This window comes from Candoia aspera, chromosome 8 (genome assembly GCF_035149785.1).
Source record: "Candoia aspera isolate rCanAsp1 chromosome 8, rCanAsp1.hap2, whole genome shotgun sequence".
NCBI lineage: Eukaryota > Metazoa > Chordata > Lepidosauria > Squamata > Boidae > Candoia > Candoia aspera.
The window spans coordinates 15,100,440-15,119,610 of record NC_086160.1 but is presented as its reverse complement, the minus strand read 5'-3'; the positions used below and the strand labels follow the sequence as shown (position 1 = coordinate 15,119,610).

Sequence of the window (19,171 nt, the reverse complement as noted above, 5' to 3'; positions counted from 1 at the left end):
CCTGCGCCCGCCTCGCGCTCGGGTTTCCCCTCCTCTCGCGCGCGCCCGGGCACGCCGAGCCCGCTCTGGATCCGCTGCTTCGGGCAGGGTTGCTGTGTGGGGCGGCTGGTGCTGGTGCTGCAGTCGTCTTTCGGCACCCCCCGCCCCGCACCCTCCCCAAGTTTCCCCGGTCGCGAGCTTCCTTCCCTCTCCAGAGCCTTGCAAGGGAAGGTTTTCTCAGCCTCGCCAAGTCCTCCTCCTCCTCCTCCTCTTCATTATTATTATTGTCATCATCCTCATCCTCATCCTCTCTCGCTTTTTGGAAGCTGCTTTGAGCGCCTCCTGGTGCTCCCAAGGTAGGCTCCTCATCCTCCCCCCCCTTCTTTCCATCCATGAAAAAAGTCAAGAATGAGTGGCTTTGAGGGGTTGATCTGCACGGAAACGGGGGGAAAAAAGATGTTGTTTGCCTCTGTTTCTGTCTCGGTGTGGATGCGCGTAAAGAGGATTGCTCTGAACCCTTCCTCACCCCCCAGCTGCTCTAAGCCTCCTGCTTTGAGTAGAGCCTTTTTCTTTTTAAAGATTCTGCAACTTTGCGCTGCGCTGGGACTGTTGTTATTTGTGAAGTGCATATTTCCGTCTTCATGAACATGGCAGGTATTGTCTCCCAACAGCTGTCAAACACGGTCAACATTTGGAAGACACAGAACTGCTTTGGATTACAGCGCTGTCAGTGGAGACCTACCTCCTCTTCCTCTCCCTTCCTCTCTCTCTCTCTCTCTCTCTCTGATGTTTTGGAAAATGTATACAATCGGGGGCAATGTATAAAACCGGTGGTGGGCTAAGTGATGGGTTAGTTTATTCGACAGGGAAAAGTCTTGAATCTTTTTATGCTATGGAGAGAAAACAACAGTAGTTGCATCTGTCCATATGTCACTTTTAGTTATGCACTGCATGTTGGAGCAATGCATGATCTTGGAGGAGGATGGTGATGTAGTAAGTTGGAAGTAAACGTGCTTCTGAGACCCCAGGATTTAAAGTCCCCCTTGGAGTGATTTTGGCGGGGGCGGCGGTGGTGGTAGTTGAGTTGAACCAAAGGCATCCGTAGGTAGATCTAAGTTAAGTATCCTCTCCTGTTCAGTCTTCAGGTTTTGCAAACCAGCTGCTCTGAAGAAGCTGATACCCTACATGATGCAGTTGGTTCTCGTTTTCTTGATATACTTATCTGCAAGGTGAGAGGAAATTTGGGTTCTTTATCAACAACGTTAAGGGATATCTTGTTTGCTGGTGGGTGGCTTCTGTGAATGGCACATATACAGAGACGTGTGATCAGAAACCGTATTCCTAATATATGTCGTTTCTGATTGTACGCAGAACAAGTCGTGTAAAGGAAGAAGTTGTGGGGATCACGAAATGCTACTAAACAAGGCTGCTAAACTTGTAGTAGACTAGTCCTTCTAAATGTCAGATGAAATAAAACAAATGAGTTCAGGGTTTGTTTTTTTTCTGTTTCTGTATCATTTGACGTTTTGCAATGATTTCTGGAGTCCTTGTGCTACTATTTAATTGTCCCAAGCCTGCCCACACAGAATTAAGATTTTTCTACAGTCCAGAGACAAGACAAAATAGGAAAGGTACTGGGGCATTTTGCATACATACCAGTGTTGGGTTGTAGGGTATTTTTGGTCAAGATAACAGAACACAAGAGTTGTTTAAACCGTAAACCTCTAGGTGGAGATAGTATACAATTCCATAATCCCATAAAATAAAACAATAATGTGATTTATTAGTCAACTTTTCTGACTGCTGAAAAAACGGCAGTTCTGAAATAACGGCATCATAGAGCACAACTTAAAATGCTTGTTAGGTGTCATCTGACCTCTTTATGCATCCAGTTCATAGTGATTTGTCACTTCATTTTGCTTGTAGATTCACAATCTGGACTGCAGCAGCATCCTGGCTAATGTCTTTGGGTATTTGTTTTCCTCAAATCTTCTGAACTGTAAAAATTATTGTAAAAATGGGATTTGGGGCCAAATAATTGGCTACATATTTCTCTGGCCAGAGTGAAAAAGTGTTTTATCCTTAAAATGTGTTTTCAGTTTTACCCAACTAGCAAAGATACTGCAGTACATGAATGTGGCCATAGTGGGCCTGGTCTTCCCACCTTTACTCTAATGAGTAAGACATGTCGCTATCAAGGAATCAACATGAAGAACAGAAAATAATTCCTGTCGGCACATTTTTCGGAATTAGACTCTGATACAGTTATTACATTTTTGTGTACTAATTTGTCTATGGCAGGGTCCTTCACCGAATACTTCCACAATATTGCAATCTTATTTATTTATTTATTTATCAAATTTGTCACCGCCCATCTCCTCCGACCGGAGGGACTCTGGGAGGTTTACAATACAGAACAATAAACATACAATACAATTCTAATAAATATGCAATAAAATTCTAATAAAATCCCACTAAAACAATTTCTTAACTACCCCAGTTCATAAAATCCAGATGGCTGTGATCTCCTTCAGTCATTATGCAGGAGGGGCACTTCAAGGCACCAGCCAACCCCAAGGATGTCGATTGTCCTCCCTGCCCCAAGCCTGGTGGCAGAGCCAGGTCTTCAACTTCCTCCGGAAGGCTAGGAGCGATGGGGCTAATCTCATCTCCGGGGGCAAGATGTTCCAGAGGGCGGGCGCTACTGCAATCTTATGCATGCATTAAAATAGTATTTAAAATATGGCTCAGGTAACTTGTGGCAAATAGTTTTATATGATCGCATGGAGAGAGTAAAGCAATATTACTATTATTTTAATGTGATTCTGTTTGTTGAAATTTGTATGAGAGGTTGTTAGGGTGATATCTTGGAAAAATATGATTTTCAAAATGTAAGGGAAGCTTTGTGCAAGACAATTAACTATCCCGATACAACAGGAATTACAAAAAATTATTGTGAATTTTCCAAATCGGGTGCATTAGCTTTTTAGCAGTAGCCTTAGCCAACAACCGAAGCATATTGGATTTATTGTTGCTTTTAGTAAAAGGAAAGGAGGGAGCTAAGAGATTTATTGCTGTTGGTGCTCTTATTATTTTCTTTTCCATGGCATCTTTAAATTCACTGTGTATATAACGTTTCCTATTTTAGGAAATCAATATATGTCTTTCACTGAAACTTGATTGTTGTTTTCAATTATTGGGGTTGTTGTCGCAATAATTTTAACAGGAGTTCTGCCGACCTCAGTTTTTTTAAGGCTGGGCAAAACTCTTGTCATTTGCTGCTTTGTCATCCTGTATGTGCCCATTAAATTACAAACATGGAGGCCAATTCAACATGGGGAGTTCATCCCTGCCTTATGAACCATATAGTCTGTGAGTAAACACAGTCAGATTGTCTTTGCAGAAGATTATGAAGATGGTCCAAAGTAAAAGTATTTGATATTTTACATCTTTGTACTGATTGCCCCTGAAGAAGTTCATCTGTACAGCAACAGTTGTAGACTTCTGTTCAGCTCTGTTTTCATAGCTAACTAGAAATATCAGAATTGTACAGTATCTTGGAATGCTTCATGCACAGCACTATTTATGGGGAAAATGCTTCTGTTTCCAATTCTGCAAAGGGCAGCAAAATCATTTCAACCTCTTCTTTTAGGGGTTATTTGTTTACTGCCAACAACTGGTAGCAGTAAAGCTGGTGGCAACATCTAGCTAACTTTGGCACATCTTGAAAGAGCTAAGCAGGATTTGGCCTGGTTAATACTTGGCTAGGAGACCACCAGAAACCCTAGGTCTGTAGGAAAGACTGAGTTTTGAACAAATCCCAGAAGAAGGCAATGGCAAGCCATTTTTGTGTTGTTGCCAAGGAAACCACATACTGTAGACGTGCCCATGTAGTCAGAAGAATCAACCTTGACTTTGAAGAGTCTTTACTTTTACTTTACATAAATATTGGAGCAGTGCACGCTTGAAACATTATTTGGAGGAAGGGCTTCGTATCTCACTCGAGCACAGCTCTTCTCTGATATTTATTCTTTAAAGCAGCAGAGCTTCTTTAAGGCTTCTTTGCAAGTCTATATATATAAAAAGATTCTACTGCCAGCTCAAAGAAGCCTAAAAAAGATGGGCTGCTCTAAGGAAGAGAGGTGCTCTGCCTACCCAGGGTGTGAAGCAGTTCTTTTGAATTGTTTCTGAATCACAGGCAGCCCTAATAACTATAAACATTTAAAACAGTCAGTTTTCTTCTCAATTTTTGGATGGTTTGAATGTGCCAGGCTATTTCAAGTGATGGATGAGCTTTTCCAGGCTCACCATGTAATTAACTTTTTTTCAAAGCTTCCTTGCAACATTTTTTTAAAGAAGGCATTGTCATCTGCTCAGTGCATATACAGAGTTTTTAAAGAAGAGTCTGGTTAGCCTCTCTTTCATTCCAGTAAATTTTTAAAAAGAGGGGAAGAGTTTGCTGAGTCTTACAGTGATTCTCTTAATAGCTATACTTGAGCTAATTAGAATTATTTATTATTATTTATTTGATTTATTATGGCCACCCACTCCAAAAGACTCTGGGTGACTTGCACATCAAAATATACAATTAAAACTGTAATGAAACGTAACAGCCTGGACTAAAAAGGAACCATATCATTAAAACCAATAAAAACACAACAGGGACTCCACAGACACTCCAACCCCATGCCTGGGACCAAGGCCAGGTCTTAAATGCCTTCCAGAACTCCAGGAGAGTGGGCAGCATACATATCTCTGGGGGGATGTGGTCCAGAGAGCAGGGGCAGTGACAGAGAAGGCATGCTTCCTTGGTCCTACAAGATGGCTGCATTTAATTGAGGGGAGCTACCCATTTGGCCTGAATGTTCTGGGAGGGCAGAAATAATTGGAGACAGGTGGTCCTGCAGATAACCAGGCCCTATGCCTGATGGGATTTGGTGGGGAGTGGTGAGTCTTTAATATTGAAAGCCTTACCCACTTCCAGACTTAAAGTTCACATCAGTGTTTTCTAGATGTTGTCTCTCAGGGAAACCTGAGCACAGTGGAATGGAGCTGCACCACTGGTTTTGCTGTCACTTTCATATGAGTGAAGGATGCTGTGTTTCACTGGTTCTGGGTTATAAACACAGAAAAGAAATGCATTCCTGGATTATATTCAGATGTGTAAAGTAAAAGAAAGTCTCCCTCAAGTCGAATTTGATTCCTGGTGACCATATGGACATGCTGTGCAGTTTTCTGAAAAAACAAAAAACATGGAAGTTTGTCACTGCCTTCTGGGATAGTTTTTTTTAAAAATTCCAATCTTGTCTACAATTTGAAGAGTTCCTGGAGGTCATCCATTCAAGTATTAACCATATCCAATCCAGCTTAGCTTTTCCAAGATCACTGTGACCAGAGACAGAGTGGAAAAATATGTATAATTTGAGTATCTAATGTTGGGTAGACTTTGCTGTAGCATAAAGCAGCAGGAAATTGGAAACAGGAAAGTGACTGCTGTATGTTAGCATTGGATATATATTAAAGGTGACATTAAATAGAAGGTCCCATATCTGAAAAGCTATGGAACACTAAATATTCAAATCATATTAAATGTATATGGAGCATATTTAGCCTATTTTTTCCCCCAATGTCTGTTAGATCATCACTGGCTGACCCCAATGAAGATGAAGCAAAAAATAACATCACCATCTTCACAAGAATTTTAGACAGACTTCTGGATGGTTATGATAATCGTCTAAGACCTGGATTGGGAGGTAATGAATAATTTGATTCTGAAACAAAGAACAGATCCTATAACATTGCTAAAATTCCAGTGTTTAATAATTCTGTTTACTAATTTTGTCCTATTAATCCAAGTAGGAATTTTAAGTTGTGGGTAAAATTTTGATCCTAGGTTCAAGATAGTGGTTTCCAAGCCTTTGGTGTTTAAAATCACTTTTCAGTACTGATAGTTTGAAGTTTTTGAATGGATAGTGCTTTCTGTTTTATATTTTGATTGATTAATTTGCAACTGGCTTAATGCTATATGTGAGGCTAGTTGAGTTGAGTAATCCTATATAAATTGTCCCAAGGGCCTGATATGATACTTTAATCCTATCAAGGAAAGGACTTTGACTATTAAACTTTTGCTGAAAATATTGGAAATATTAATGAAAATTAATAGCATCTGTTCCTGTATAACTTGTGTTAGAAGGAGTATGTAGTACAGTTATCATGGATTACTTCTGCTAGGACTATTAAAGAAAGTCAGGGATGACTCGTGCAGTCTATTGAAATGCCTGTCTTTCATCCAGAACTTCCAGGTCTCAAACCCTTTCTTTTTGTAGTTGCTTTTGGAGTGAACTAAACTTACTTATTTCTGATCTGCCTGTCACTTTGTTGCTGAGCTGGGCAAGGAAATATTCTCTTTTTAGTGCTACAAAATTTAACGAAGATTTGAGAGAGGACTGCACAGCAAGTTGCTGAATACAACATATACATCTTCTTAGTCTGTCTGTCTGTCTGTCTGTCTATCTATCATATTTTTATGACCGCCCATCTCCCCTGCACAGGGGATCCTGGGCGGCTCACAATAAAACAATTTAAAATTCAATGAAATCATAAATAATGCCAGTAATCAATAAATATAAAATGCAATAAAATCCAAGTAATGGCAGATCTAATTCCACCCATAAGGGGATAAGGCCAGTCCCAGTAGGACTAGGGAACCAACCAGCCCCAAGAATGTCCTCTTGTGTTTAGACCAGTGTTTCTCAACCATGGCAGCTTTAAGATGGCTGGCTGGGGAATTCTGGGATTTGAAGTCCACACATCTTAAAGTTGCCAAGGTTGAGAAACACTGGGTTAGACCATAGCAGAAAATTGTTGGGTTGTCCCAAGTTGCTGTTTTAATGCTTACAGAACACTCTAGCCTAGGGGTTTTCAAACTTTTTCAGGCTGTGGAATCTGTTAGTTAACAAAAAAGAAAACAATTCCCAGCACCCTGATCAAGAGGCAAAGCTTAGTGATAGAAAATTGGCTGTGTTTGAATGAACTCCCCCCTGCCCCATGTAGTCTCTTACAGAACCTCATGACGTTTTCATGGACCTGAAGAATTCCATGGAACACAGTTTGTAAAAACCGTGATCTAGCCTAAATGCTAAAGAAACATGGTGATTTGAAACACACACATGTTCACCCATTGAGAAGGTTTCTCAGATGGTGGAAATGTACAGGCACTATACAGTACTTTTTAAAAAAATCTTTATGCCGCCACGTCCATCATCATCATCATTAGCAGCAGCAGCAAAACATGATTTCAATGCAATATGCAATTTCTACTCTTGATAGCTATCACTAGAACAAGAAAAAACGCTAAATTAGGAGAGGAAAGGAAAAACTGCAATTTTGCAGTGCTAAAGTAGGTTGGAGAAGGAATTCTGTATGTTGCATCAGAATTTTGCATTTGAGTCCCGGGAAACATCTAAACATTGGCCTTGCTGTACAGATAACTCTGTACTGATCTAAAGATGAAACAGTAGGCTGACACATTTCTCCCTCTTTTGGTTATTTCTGGCATCAATGTAGGAATAAATGATGATTCACAAACCTTCCTATATTAATTAATAAAAAATAACACGTGGTTCTATTGTTTGCCAGGAAATGTGTATCCAGTGGTGTAGGTAGACTTTTCTTAACAAGTGCTCCTTGACTGGAGAGGCATGGAGCCTCGTTTCCTCTTCTAGAGGCCTCCTTGGCTATTCTTTGCTGGTTTAAACTCTGCTTTCTTGGTCTTACCTTCTGTTGTCTCTGAATGTCTCTCGTGTGAAGCTCCTACACAGGAGCGGGATAACTCATTTTGTTTCGAGTTGTGGCTGTGTATTTGTTAGCTTTTCCTGACCATGTGGGCAAATGTATTCTATTTATTTCTTATTTTTATTTATTTATTTATTTATTTATTTATTGTCCCGCCGTTATTATTTCCGCTATAGGAATGTTTAGATGAGTGATATCATATATTTTATACAGTTGTTTCGTTCTTTGATGGTTATACTTTTCTGTGAATTAACTGAGTGCTTAGATGCTACTTGCTTCCTACTGGGTTTGTAATTTGAAGAGTATGTGACTGTATGTGGGTGAGAACAGCACAAGAGGGATTAGGTGTATCCGCTCCAGACTGCAGTGGAAGGGCTCAGTCGCATGGATTGTTGCTCTTTGCGGGAACAGAAGGACCCTGATTAGATCTAAAACATTCAAAGCTTCCCTGTTCTCCTTGCAAAATGTCCTATTTTGGGGCCCACCCCTGGTCAGAATAGGGGTGATCTGTAGGTATAGGGTTATATGAAGCATAGAGATGGCCTCCACATTAGAACTCTTTTGCTCCGAGAAAAGGATTTGCCTGCTCTGTCCTAACGTTCGTCAGCAAACAGATCTAGGAGCTCAGATTGTTCTGTTCACTAGGAATAATTGCCTGGGACTCTGTCAGCTCCATTCTATGGGTTCTTCCTCTGAGTGCCCTGTCCTGAAATATGATATGAGTGCTGAACATTGACATCTTGTGCGTACGTTATCCCAGGCATACGTTATCTCTTGTTTCTCCTCCGCCATTCAATAGCGTTCAGACTGTGTTCTCAGAACAAATCAGGAGTTCCTTACTGAGAGGATGAGTGAAGCTTAAAAGACTATCTTAGCCACCACTGCTGTTAGTTTGCAGGTTCAGATAGTTGTTTGTTACAGGCAGGATCTTAGGTCTCTTGAAGATGAACAGTTATGTCTAGCACTTTATTTACACAGAGAAGGAACGTTTTCACGACCCGGAATCCTCTGTACCATACTGAGGGTCACTCAGCAGACAATCAGTCTGAAAAAAATCTTCCACAAAGTGGGAAGAGAAAAAATATCCCCTTTGCTGTGAGATAAATGGAAGCTCTGCTACAGCAACAACTTCGGCATTCTGTATAAGGGAACAAACATTGACCGACATACACACAAAAAGGAAAGGGAGAATACCTGGCTAGGATTATTGACCAGGAGCTAGTTCAGGGGACCTCCCTGCATGCGCCCTGCACCATGCAAGATCCTCTTAATGCAAAGTGTGTGTGAAATGATAAACCCATGAAAGACGAGTATGAAGAAACAAGCAGGTGGTACAATAATTTCACCTCTGATTTGGGTCAATAATTCGTTTTTAGGTATTTAGAGATGCTGTTAAAGGTCTGATATCATTCCAAGTTTTCTGAGGCATGTATCTACAGGTAGTCCTTGTTTAGCAACTGCCTCATTTAGCAACTGCTTGCTGTTACAATGGTGATGAAAAAGTAACTTTATGACCAATCTGCACATTTACGACCCTTGCAGGTCTGTAAAGCAAAAGAAAACCGAAGTAAGATTGTAAGCACATTTGCCGTTTCACCTAGCGACTGCTTCGCTTAACGGCCGAGTTGCTAAATGAGGACTACTTGTAACCCTATTGTGTGCTCCTATTCAGTCATGATCAGTGCTTATCATGTTTGGCTGGAATCTTTTTTCATTCCCTTGTTCTGTTGCGTGGACAAAAAAGAGCTTCAGCACAGGACAAAATAACTCTGGAATAAAAATACATGTAAAATATATGTATTATAAAGTGTATATTAGTATCAGGGTAAAAAGTGTTTTAAATTTAGATGAATTTGTGGTTATATGGAAGGAGATATACTACTGTTGTTTTGTGAGAAAGCACCAAGTCATTTTGGAAAAAACAAACAAACACTAGTTCTTCACCAATGGTTGGTGAATATTTAAATATTTGTTAAAAATATTATCTGCAAACACATAAAAAGAAAGAAAAAAACATGCATATGTTATACAAAAATAGCCTTACATGTAGAATTAAATTATTTAAATTCAAATCTGTTCACTCCACAATAGTTATTATGTGCTTGATTTATACTGGAAATTAAGTATATAAATCAGTATACATGCCCAAATTAGTCCTCCAAATACATCTTTTGATAGTAAAATACTTGTTCACATATATTAAAAAAGGCAAGTTCTTCAGGCTAATGCATATTTGGTGGAAGACAGCATGTCCTTCCTTCCATTCATCCATCCATCCATCCATCCATCCATCCATCCATCTCAGCTGTAAGAATATACAATGCTATTACTTTTATTCTCCTGTTAGTTTCCAGATCATGGATATATAATTCAGAAGAACAAAAGCTCTGCAAGAATATGAGTCTCCAAGAACAACATTATCCTAATGTTGCTATTTGAACACATCTCTGACAGTGGATGTGTCCAGTGGATCCAAAGCAGTAACTGTTCCTTGAATTAAACTTAAATTAAAAATTAAAAACATATGACTTGCCAAAATGGCCTTGCACAGAAGTTTGCGCATCAGAGTCTAGTTCCCTTTTTTCATTGTTGCATAAAGAGCATTTTAATTATGAGATGCTAGAGCAGGCTCTGAAGCACGTTGACTCATATCTAGATCTAGGTGTTCTTGTACTTTCTAGCATATGTTATTTATATTGCAGCTCCTCAAATAACAAAACCTCATTATTTGATCCTGTTTATTGATCTGAGGAATGCATGTTATATGCTTAATATATCTGAAAAATATAGTCCTTTTCTAACTGGTTATTGCAGTTTTCCACAAATGAACCTCCAGAACTCAGCATCAGATTTTTGAAAGTACATTTAGAAATAAGGTATATTTTCCATTTACCATAAGGTACAAATCACACTGTAACCCAAACACTCATTTTTAACTTTTTTTACCTGAGATATTCCATTTTTTTTACCTCAGGTGTTCCATTGTGTTGCTGATTGTAATAACAATATACAGTACTAATATACAATATACAGTATTTAAATTCAATTGCTTTAGCAATTTGTATCTCTGTGAAGTCTCATTGCCCACCAATATGTTTAAGATCCTAGAATACACTTTAATAAAAAAGTTGGCATAATTCAATGCCTCTATTTTTAAAGAAGCGAAGTATATTCTACTCCAGCTCCTGTTCCTGCTGCCCATGTTCCAAGAGAAGGAAAAACAATCAGTTGTGATGGATCTAGAATAGCTTTCCAGTATAAAGATTCTGCAGGGAAGTGAATGAATGATGAAGCAGAAAAAAAGGGATCGGGGAAGTTGAATAAGCTCTGTTCAGGATGTACAGGATAATATAGTCATTTATTTTGGGCCTTGGACGATTTGATTATTTGGTTATATATCAGAAGAATCTGTATTTCAAGGTCTCTGGACAGTATAATGAATCACTATTCCTCTAAAGCAGTGTTTCTCAACCTTGGCAACTTTAAGATACGTGGACTTCCACATATCTTAAAGTTGTCAAGGTTGAGAAGCACGGCTCTAAAGAATGGGTGCTGCATATTAGATACACAGAGCAAAGTCACAAACTCTTTGGGTTAAAAAGAAGTGAAAATATGTGAATCATAGAATCAAAGGGTTGGGAATAACCTTTAAGGTCTTCTATCTAGTACAGTCTCCTGTATAGGGCAGGAATCCTTAGACCATCCCAGACAAATGGCACTTTTGCTTGACAATCTCTAGTGAAAGAGCACCCACTACTTTGGGAAGCAAGTCTTTCCACTGCTTTATAGCTGTCACAGTCAGGAAATTCCTTCTTATTTTGAGTCTGGGCCTCCTGTAAAGCTTCTACCTGTTGGTTGTTATCTTACCCTTGGGAACTGTGGAGAATAAACCCACACCATTTTCTCTGTAACCACCCTTCAGCTATTTAAAGACCACTATCGTCTCTCCCCTTAGCCTTCCCTTCTTGAGGCTAAACATACTCAGCTTCTTTAACCATTCTTTGTGGGATTTAGCTTTCCAGCCCCTTGCCATCTTTGTTGCTCTTCTCTGCACTCTTTCCAGTTCCTCAGCATCTTTCTTGTATTGTGGTGACCAAAAATGGACACAGTATGCACCAATGCAGCATTGAGTGGAACTATTACTTTCAGTGATCTCAACATCATACCTCTGTTGATGCAGCCTATGATTACATTAGCATTTTTGGCAGCGGCAGCAAAATGCTAGCTAATGCTTAATCTGTGGTCTGTCATTGTCAAGCCTTTCTAGTACCTGTGCATCTGATTTTTCCTACAGAACCTTACATTTCTCACCACTGAACTGCATTTTGGACCCAATTTTCAAGTCTATCAAGATTCTTATGACCTTGAGTCTGCCTCCTTAGGTGTTAGCAGTCCCTCCCAAGTGTCATGTGCAAATTTGATAAGCATCCATTCTCTCCTCTCCATATTTGGAGGTTTATAACAGATCTTCATAATAAATACTTTAAGAGTATGGTTATGCTGAGATTGCTTCCATCAGCAGAACCAGCAGTCCTCCTTCTCCTTCTCCTTCTCCTTCTCCTTCTCCTTCTCCTTCTCCTTCTCCTTCTCCTTCTCCTCCTTGTTCTCCCATTCACCTTTATGTTTGCTTTTAAACCTTTGGAGCAGATTGAGGGAAGTGATTATGGTCCGCCCCATCATATGAATGGGCTCTGTGCAGAGTTTAATTTCATGCTGTTAGGGAATGTTTGGCTGTTGTTTCACAAGTTCATTCTGAATATATCTTCATCCAAGAGAAGAACCATGCTTGCTCCAGCACTAAATAAATATATATATATATATGTAAGGGAAGCTTGCATGCTTCACAAAACATTTGGTTTCTCAGTTGTACAGTGGAGGGAAAGAAGCTTTTACGAAGATGTTCATATTGGCAAAGTATGAGGAAGTCAAGATAATGATGCTATAAATGTGCAAATAGGCAAGAAGGATAATAATCTTTGTGTTATAAATATTAGACTAATTGCTGCATCCAGGTGATTCCTAGCCAGATAATGCTAAACTTGCTTTTTTGCAACTATCTGCCTATTTGGTTAGAATATATAAAACTTTCATTTGTTTTAAAATATTTCTTAGTGAAAATCATGCGGTGAAATCTAAACAGGAAAAGATACTTTATTTTATTCTTTCAGAAATATGAGTTTCTATCTATCTATCTATCTATCTATCTATCTATCTATCTATCTATCTATCTATCTATCTACCTACCTACCTACCTACCTACCTACCTATCTCTATCTGTCCATCCATCCATCCTCTAATGTAGTTTCACATCAGAGATGATAATATGCAAGAAAAAATAATAATAATATGCAAGAAAAAAAAGCCCAAGGAAGAAAACTAGTTTCTAGTTTTTAGAAATACTTTGCATTTGGCCTAGAAGGAAAGATAAAAAAAGGTGTTGTTTGCTTTTAAACCTTGCATTTAAAGACTTCTTTTTTTCCCTAAAACTGTGTAGCTGTTGCTTGGTATTATTTTATTATTTCTGGTACTTACTTATTAAAATCAGTTATGTATTACTTCATATAAAATGTTTCAGTTTGGGATGTAAACAAATTTAAGAACAGCAAAACAAACAAACAAAAACCCTGTAAGTTTAATACATTTAATATCAAACTTGTATTAAAAATTGATGGGAGAACAAAAAGAAAAATAAGACTGTTTCTTCAATTAGGCCTGGGTGAAAAGATGTGTCTTCAGGAGGCAATGAAGACACACAATGTAACACTAGGGTCCCTTGAATAAATGATGTAACAGTAGGGTCCCTTGAATAGGTGGCCACACCAAGAAGACTTCCGGAGAGTGGCCGCAAGATGGCCATCCACAATTTCACCAGATGTTAGTGAACATACAAGTTTATAACTTATCGGGAAGGTGATCTTCTGGTTACCTTTGTTCCCAATAATGCTGTAGTGATAAACCTTGAACCTGGCACCATAGTTAATTTGTAGCCAATGGTTTGCTTCAGCATAGGCGGCATTTTGTACTGTTTCTTAAAATTGTGATTGATTGCCTACATATGCTTCTATCTAGACCTGGCAACCACAGGAAGCATGATCAAGGGAAATTGAGTTCCAGGCTACTGGCAATGGTTTTAGGGGTCTCTGACTCTGTTAGTACCCTGTTCTGGTCTTCTTAATTACTCTGGTTATGACTGCTATCTTAGTGGTCTTGAAATGTATGTATTTATTTAAAATATTTCTGTTCCAAAGCAGTTATTAAAGAAGTTTTCAGTTACAGGGGTGATGAAATTGGGAGAACACATTAGGGATAGATTGTCATGGAGAATATCTATGCTAGGAGTCGGAAATAACTTGATGGCACATAATCAGTCAAAGGTAGTAGAGTAGGTAAAATGGCAATCACTATAGGAGCTGAAAAACATTAGTGTTTTAGGTCTTCAAAACATCTATGATAAAGGAGAGTGCTTGTAGTTGTGGCCATTGCAGCGTCCCCACGGTCATGTGATCGCAATTTGGGTGCCTGGCAACTGGCTCGCAATTATGATGGTTGCAGCGTCCTGCAGTCACATGATCACCATTTGCGCCCACCCATATTCTATAGTGCCTGCCTGCCCGTACTCTGTAACACCTGCCAGTGGCACCTGCCTACCTGCCCGTACTCCGTAGTGCCTGTCTGCAGCACCTGCCTACCCACCCATACTCCATAGCATCCCCCCATGGTACCTGCCTGCCTGTACCCTGTAGCACCAACCCACCCCCCGTAGCTCTTGCCTGCTGGCCTGGGATGCAGTTTCAGTGGCATAAGCAAGTGCTTCTGGATTCCCGCCTCTTCCCATGTCATGGTCATGTGAGGTCCTCACTTAACAACCTGCATGGTCCTCCCTTAACAATGGCAATGGGGATTGCTGGGATTGGGTCACTAACTGATGTGGTCACGTGACATAGCACTTTACGACTGCATCACTTAGAGGCAAACATTCTGGCCCCAGTTACCGTCATTAACCAAGGACTACCTGTATAGTCAGCGAAGGAGATACATGGTTGAAAACCTTACTACCTGTTCAGCTGGTTATTTGTTGTATTGACCTCAGCCAAATCAATACTTTCTGATTTGGAGTTAGGAGATTCTACATTGAAAATCATGAATGTTCTTTTCTGCTTTATATTTCACCCCCACCAAACGTTTTACAACTTTTATGCAAAACCACATGATAGAAAAACACCTTCTATCATATATGCTGGAACTCATTTTCTAATTTCTCTGTTCTCATTCCAGAATATTTTCTATTTCTGTATGGTGATTTACTTGAGTGAATGAAGTAGAACCAAGTTCCACAGAATCAGATATGCTTTAGGCCCCAGGCATAGCCAAATGAATAAAGGGCTGACAGAATGAAAATGTCTCCTATAATATGATACTTGATGTCACTCACACTTTGCTAAAATAACATTGCAGGGATAGATGTTGATAAAAAACAAGCAGAAGAAAGAGGGGAAATTAGATAACTCTTCTCATTCAGAGAGGATTAATAGCTGAAGCTTCCACCTTAAGCTAGCAGGAAGTTAAAGGAAAAGTCTTCTTCAACTCAAGCTCATTTTCTGGTGATTTGATGGACCCAGCCTGTCATTTTCTCAGCAACAATTTGGAAGTGGTTTGCTGATGCCTTTTCCCCAAATATTTCTTTTTTAACTTCCCAGTTGTTCTTTCACTTTCTGCAGCTCTGATATTTCTTGATGATCCCCCATCCATGCCTAGTTTTCAAGATCTGCCAAGGTTGACTATGTGCTGCCATCTTAGTGGGCAACCTAGGGGAAAAAAAGTCTAACATTAACTGCATACACATTTCATATGTATCACCAATCTGTGATACTAGCATAGTTTTAAAGGACTATGCAAGGGTGGGTTTTATAGGTTGAACTCCTATACTATCCTCAAATTTCAGGGTTTTGCCTGAATCTGATAAAAAGATGACAAAAGATGCTTTAGGCATTGACCCATTCAGGTTAATATTGTTGGAGTTCTGAGCAAATCAGCATGCCTCACTAGCATATGGATGGTTCACTCTAGGATGCAAACTCTCTATGTTGAAGGAAGCTGTTTGTTGCCACTCTCACATTCCTCTCATCGGGTTATGGGCCCAGATTTTTACAGAAAGAAATTTTATTTTTGGGCTTGTTTTGTTTTTGCATGAGCATTGTAGTTTTGAGAGAATATTCAGTGTGAATGCTGAAGAGGTTATCTTGTACAAGGAAATAGGCTTAAGCATAAAGTGAAGATTTTTTTTTCTTTTTGAAGTGATTTTTAAATCTTTTGCTCGGCAAGATGGCCAGTGAACTCTTGCCTTACAATCTGGTAATTTTTACCGTTCAGTGGTCGTAGCTGTCCACTAATGACTCTTAACCCAGCATTATCATTCTACAGGCTGACAAAGTTGAGTTGAATTGAATTAATGAATAGTGGAAAAGGGCTGTGCTTACACTTGCACAAGGTCTACAGCATTTCTGTTGAATTATTTTAGCAAATAACTTTTTTGAACAAGCGTTATTTTATCCATGGGCATGAAATCATAACAGGTCTCTGTCTAGACTTGTAGACGTGACAGTTGCAAATAGACAGCAGATAAGACACAATATAATTTGTATGAAATTATTATGTTTGTGATACAACAGTTCCTGGACCTTTTGTTTTACAAAGTCAGTTTGGAAAGATTTGTAAGATAAAAATTTGGAAAGAAAATTCATTATTATACAAAATGGGGCATATTTATTTTAGGGAAAAAGACAGGTTGAAGATTAAAACAGAGCAAGATATAGAACAGATATTCAGTAAACTAAAGAAACCTGCTCTAATTTATCCTGATAATATTCTATCTAATCGTAGATAGAATCTAACTAATTCCTAGCTTTTTTCCCTTCTCTCTGTGATTTTATCAAGTGGCAAAGTTTCCCTCCTATCAATCATCATCCCAGATTATTTTGTTACAGGGTTATGCATTTCATTCTTCTTTTTACCTTTTCTTTTTTCATTTCAGCCAAGCTGTGACATTAGAAATGCATACCACATTATACCACAGATTATTTATGGCTACAAATATAAATCATATTTTGAGCTCAACTGTTTTTAGCAGGACATATAAAAATGGTGGGCCAGATCCAGACTATGCCATACTACTGCATAGCCACTTTAAAAGAAATTAGGCTTAGTTCAGGCCTATCATCTCTTTCTTTGATATTAAATATTTTTTCCATGAAGGTGAATTTACAAAGAAATTTGGAAAGATATTAATTTGTACAGAATGCAAGATCTAATTATTAATAAGATGAAATCTTTTGAGATTCTTTTTTTCAGGATGGGCAGAATTGCCTCACTAGTTTCAGTATCTCCAGATGAAGAATATAGATCTAAGTAAATTACAAAAGCAAGGTGGACACATAGAGATATAATTGAATTTGAAAATTTTATAATGCAATATTAAAAACATTTGCTGAGGTTTATGTACAAGGCCCAGTTGAATACAATTCAGTAACGGAACAAGTCAAAGACTGTATGATTAAATGGATGAAAAATTCAAAAAGAACAACTGACTTGCAAAAGTGGAACTATTGGTAGAAGAAAAATATTAAATTTACAGCGAATATCACATATAGAGAAGCTGATGTAATGATTGCTAAAATAGATAATCCCTTGTCTAAAAATCGATGTAGATCCAATAATCAGATGCACCATTTCTGCATATTGAGGGACAATGCTGTAAAGTCCAAAAATTCTGGAAAATGATTTAGAACAGAATGAAAATATATATATATAAAGGTTGTGTTCTCTTTCCAGCCTGCTTTTTTTCGATTAAATATTACCAAATCTCATATACCAACAAAATATATTGAACCATAATTGACAAACCTGTGAAAGCTGGGCCTAATCACAATTTGTTTGTTGAAGAGGATTCCTCAGATAGCATAGCTTTTTGAGAGGAGCCAACCTATTTGTAAGGGGTTGCCTCTCTAATTCCCAAGTCTAAGCATTACCTGCTCAAGTCTCTTCCTGCTTGTCAAGATCCAGCTTCAGTTCATTGGTTGATATCCAGATCATTGTTCCTGACTCTGTATAGTTGAAATGGGCAAAAAAACCTCAGGGTTGCAGACTTTAATAACACTACACAGGTATCCTTGAATGAGGTATGAGGGATCAAGGCTATATATATCAAGAGGTAAGAAGAACTTTCTATTAATAGCAATGAATAGGCAGGATAAATGAATCTGTTTTGATGGACATTCACACTCTACCATTAGGTAGAGTGACAAAGCTGTCTCAGGTGACAAAGACCTGGCCTGCCTTATGCCCCTTCTGCTAGCATGCTTCCCTCGGGGTTGGTATCTGATCACCAAAGTATTGTTCTAGTCAGGGACATCACCTTGACTTTTAGCTCAAGCAGCAAAAGGTGCAAGGTGTGTCATTCAGAAACTTTAGAGGTCAGTAAAGCTCTTCAGAATGTAGGCACCCTTAAGTATTTTTATGAATTGATTTATTGTATAATTTAACAAACCATACACAGGTTGCTTTGTTTACAACAATGAATTACAGATTTTATTTATTCCACAATTTACCAATCCTCCATAGTTTGTGATGGTTCAGAGATTGCCACAGAAAAAACCCCCAGAAACTAGTTGGATTTAGAAACTGTAAATTGCAAGTTGTTACAAACATTAGCCAAATGAACTTAATAGAATCTGCCTTTAGCTATAGCAGTAATAATGGATTTAATTCTCAAATCAGCTAAAGTGGAGGAAGTTTCGATTTAAACAAATTAAATTAGCGTATTTGCTTCCAATATGTATTTCTGTTCATTAGAAATCAGCTGTGTAATGGAGAAGTGCAGGTGGAAGCAGACTGAGTTTGAAAAAGTGATTCATCTGAATAAGTGTTCAGTGTCAGATGATCTAACCACCTTGGCCTTGCTTAATGGTGCAGCATCCTGCGGAAATCTGCCTTAATAAACTGCAAAATCATAAATATGAATACAGTACAATGGGATGTCTTCACTAATTAGCATGCTTTGAATTTCATCATGATTCTTCCCCATCACTGCGACACAGAGATATTGTGGATCATGATGGACTTTAGAAATGCTGCTGATAAACAAAACTGTTTTCGTTGCTAAATTTCTGCTTATCTCCAGTCCTAAAAATACCAATTTTTGTAAAGAGGGATTTATGTGTATACTGTATGTGCTTGTCATACACTTGCTTGCAAGAAAAATAGTTGCAGTAAAGCTGGCCCAAAGGTTTATAGGAAATAGTCAGTCATGGAATATCAAAATAATTGTATGTGTTCCCATGTACAATCTATTTTCTGAGATATAATAATTTGGAAAGTATGATTAATTCAAGCTGGAAGTTGA

At 38.6% G+C, this 19,171-nt stretch overlaps 1 protein-coding gene across 1 annotated transcript in view; it reads left to right on the top strand.

Moving 5' to 3' along the window:
* Nucleotides 1-1,122: 1,122 nt before the first annotated feature.
* The window catches only part of GABRA2 (gamma-aminobutyric acid type A receptor subunit alpha2), a 95,777-nt gene continuing 77,728 nt past the window's right edge, over nucleotides 1,123-19,171 (top strand). The window contains exons 1-2 of the mRNA XM_063310321.1: nucleotides 1,123-1,208; nucleotides 5,617-5,732. Of these exons, the coding sequence (XP_063166391.1) occupies nucleotides 1,165-1,208; nucleotides 5,617-5,732 (160 nt within the window). The 5' untranslated portion in view covers nucleotides 1,123-1,164. The remainder of the gene's footprint in view (nucleotides 1,209-5,616; nucleotides 5,733-19,171) is intronic.